The sequence below is a fragment of the Pollachius pollachius genome (genome assembly GCF_949987615.1).
Source record: "Pollachius pollachius genome assembly, chromosome: 14".
In the NCBI taxonomy this organism is placed as follows: Eukaryota; Metazoa; Chordata; class Actinopteri; order Gadiformes; family Gadidae; genus Pollachius; species Pollachius pollachius.
Window position 1 is genome coordinate 8,146,941 of NC_136947.1, and position 2,777 is coordinate 8,149,717.

Here is a 2,777-nt window from a genome sequence, read left to right on the forward strand (position 1 = left end):
ATCAATGCAAGCAAGCAGTTATGCCTGCAGTTGTTTTTACGTTTAAAGGGAATATGTTTTATCTGTATGGTTTATGTGAAGTTATAACGAAGTCCACAAGATGGCAATACCATTCAAGATTCTGGACAAGACGTGAGGAGCCATGAGGGAGATCATCCAAACCTGTAGTGTGGGCTTCTGGAAAGCTGCCAGCCTATAAAAGCCTCCTATCAACCTCAATACATGAGTCTTTATTTAATCTTTATTTAATGTAGGGTATTAGATGGGTTAACGCGTTTGGGAGATCCTAACCGACCTCCGTTTTGCTCTTTTTAAAAGACAACGTGTTTCACTAGGATTGATCAGGATGCGTTATGTTCATGAAACAATGACAAATGAAAGCAAAGAAAAAGAAAAAGACCGCTTTAGTTTTCTGAAGCTGCAAAAAAAAAGGATACATTTTATAATTGTTGAACGTTAAGAAGAAAGAAAACAGTTGCAACCTCATCATGTTGGCTTATTTAGGTGTATGGGTTTTATCCTTTCAAATGACCGTTTTTTTTGTAAATGAAAAGAGAGACATAACCTGCTGTCCGGTGATTTAGTCAAGATGCGCACAGGAAAGGAATCCCATGGATAAACCCTTGACCATTAACACTGGACCATTTACACTGGTGCATTAACACTGGTCTAGTCATTAAAACTGCCCTGAAATATCTAATGAGTCTAGTTATTCTACCTAGTATATAAAAACAAGAGCACGAGTAGATCTGTCAGTATGGGCCTGAATATCAGTCAAGGATTTATTAATTTAAATATACAATAAATTTGGTGTCGCTTGTAGGCTATTAGTGGACATGAAACACAGTGCATACAATGCAGGGCTACAACGGCCTGAATCTCCATGGAGGCCAGAATAACCTATATCTCCAGCGGGGGCTTTCCAGTTAAACGAAAAGCAAATAGTTTGCAAATAGTCCAATAAAGTTGTTTTTAATTTTACAAATGTTAGATGATAATGAATAGACCATGAGTAACTGTGCCTAAAATAAAGGATTTGTTCCACTCCCATTGGATCAGCAATCAACATCCACTTGACATTGAGAGAGACGAAAGGAGTGAGAGGTAGAGAACGAGAGAGTGGGAGAGAGAGAGATAGAGAAAGAAAGAGAGAAAGAGAGAGAGAGAGAGAGAGAGAGAGATAGAGAGAGAGAGAGAGAGAGAGAGAGAGAGAGAGAGAGAGAGAGAGAGAGAGAGAGAGAGAGAGAGAGAGAGAGAGAACATGTAATTTAAAATAACTGCATCGTTGGCATTTGCATGGTATATTTTCTTTGACATGGACGATAATCCAGCCCTTGGCAGGTTATCAAACTCTTTTTAATCTCCATCCATTAAAATATAGGCTTATCCATTAATTGGCCTCCTGCACGAATAAGACAAACACTGAGGAGATAATCGATGCTTCTTATGCCAAAATCTATTTCTGAAAATAATTAAAAAGTGTTCCTTGCTTAATTTAACCTTCCTTAGTATTTATCGGAAATAAGGTTAGCTGAAAATACAAAAATTAAAAAAGGCAATACATCAACAATTAAGGACATTTGTTTCATAAATGGAACAGGTTAAACAAGATTTGACCACGTTAAAAAGGATCGTGCGTAAAAACGAGCTTGCCTTTGATCAACTATAACGCATTCATTAAAATGAAATAAATCGAAACAATTTATTTATTATGTTGGATAATTGAACGAATGCTTCAATTTGAGGAAACGCGACGTAAGTCAGAGCTTGTGGAGCGACTGGAGGGCCTCCCGGGTGAGGAGGACCTGACGGGTCGACGTCTAAACGGCGGGGAGGAGGAGGACTCCATAGTGGGACCAAGCAATTCACACATATTTATTCCTGCATGTTAGAAGCTTCATGCCAGGGAGTGAAATCCGGACAGGTTGTTATAGCTACGCGATCCACGGGGGTCCCGATGTCTATTTAAAACCCCTCGGACCCTCCCTCTCCTCCTTTAAACAACAATATATATCACACACACACACAGCATGCTAATGCGGCCAATTCTCAATGAGCACTAAAACACATCTTAAAATGTGCGCCTTCTTCTGTCTGCGTTCAAAGTGAGGGAGCCGGGAGCAGCGCGCAAGGGGAACACATCACCAGGATTCCCCCTTTGGCGATACCTGCTGATTGGGTCCGAGCCGCTTTAAACTTTTAATATTTGCCTCCTGAGTTGCCTCGGTCGAGTCGCTTAAGACAATATTTTCGCGTCTCTGTGGTGAGCGGCGGAGATAAAGTTCAAACTTAGCAGCGAGTCGTCCTTTTGGAGGCAGTGTGTGCGTAATAGCGCGCATGTAGGCATTCTAGTGGAGGTATTTTGCGAAACTATGTTAAGGATGATGTACCTTGGATGTGTCCTGTTGCTCTCTGGACTCACGCGTGTCATGGCAACTTATCCAATCTGGTGGTAAGTTTGATTTAAAAATGATTGGCACTGCCAACTTTACATTGAATAACGTCTCTATGTTTATATGTTGTTCTTTTTGCATTGTACTTGTGTCTTTGGGTGTTTTTTATTTTTTTACATAAGCGTTGATTTATGCACTCAAAGTAACTTCCGCGCAGTCTCTTATGCAATTCCACATTATTCTAATAGTCACTAATGGGACGAAGGCCCATTTATGGGTACAGAATAAAGAAAAAACATTCAGATTAACAATGGTAGTAATGATGCTTCAGAAAGAAGTCTTTACAAAGGCGACAATTTACCCAGGAGCTATACACTTATTGCA

The 2,777-nt window shown here is 40.0% G+C and overlaps 1 protein-coding gene across 1 annotated transcript in view; it reads left to right on the forward strand.

The window, feature by feature from the left end:
* Positions 1 to 2,381: 2,381 nt before the first annotated feature.
* wnt3a (wingless-type MMTV integration site family, member 3A) overlaps positions 2,382 to 2,777 on the forward strand; it is a gene marked incomplete at both ends in the record, with an annotated part of 14,802 nt that continues 14,406 nt past the window's right edge. Inside the window, one exon of the mRNA XM_079751674.1 lies at positions 2,382 to 2,452. Within this exon, the coding sequence (XP_079607800.1) occupies positions 2,382 to 2,452 (71 nt within the window). The remainder of the gene's footprint in view (positions 2,453 to 2,777) is intronic.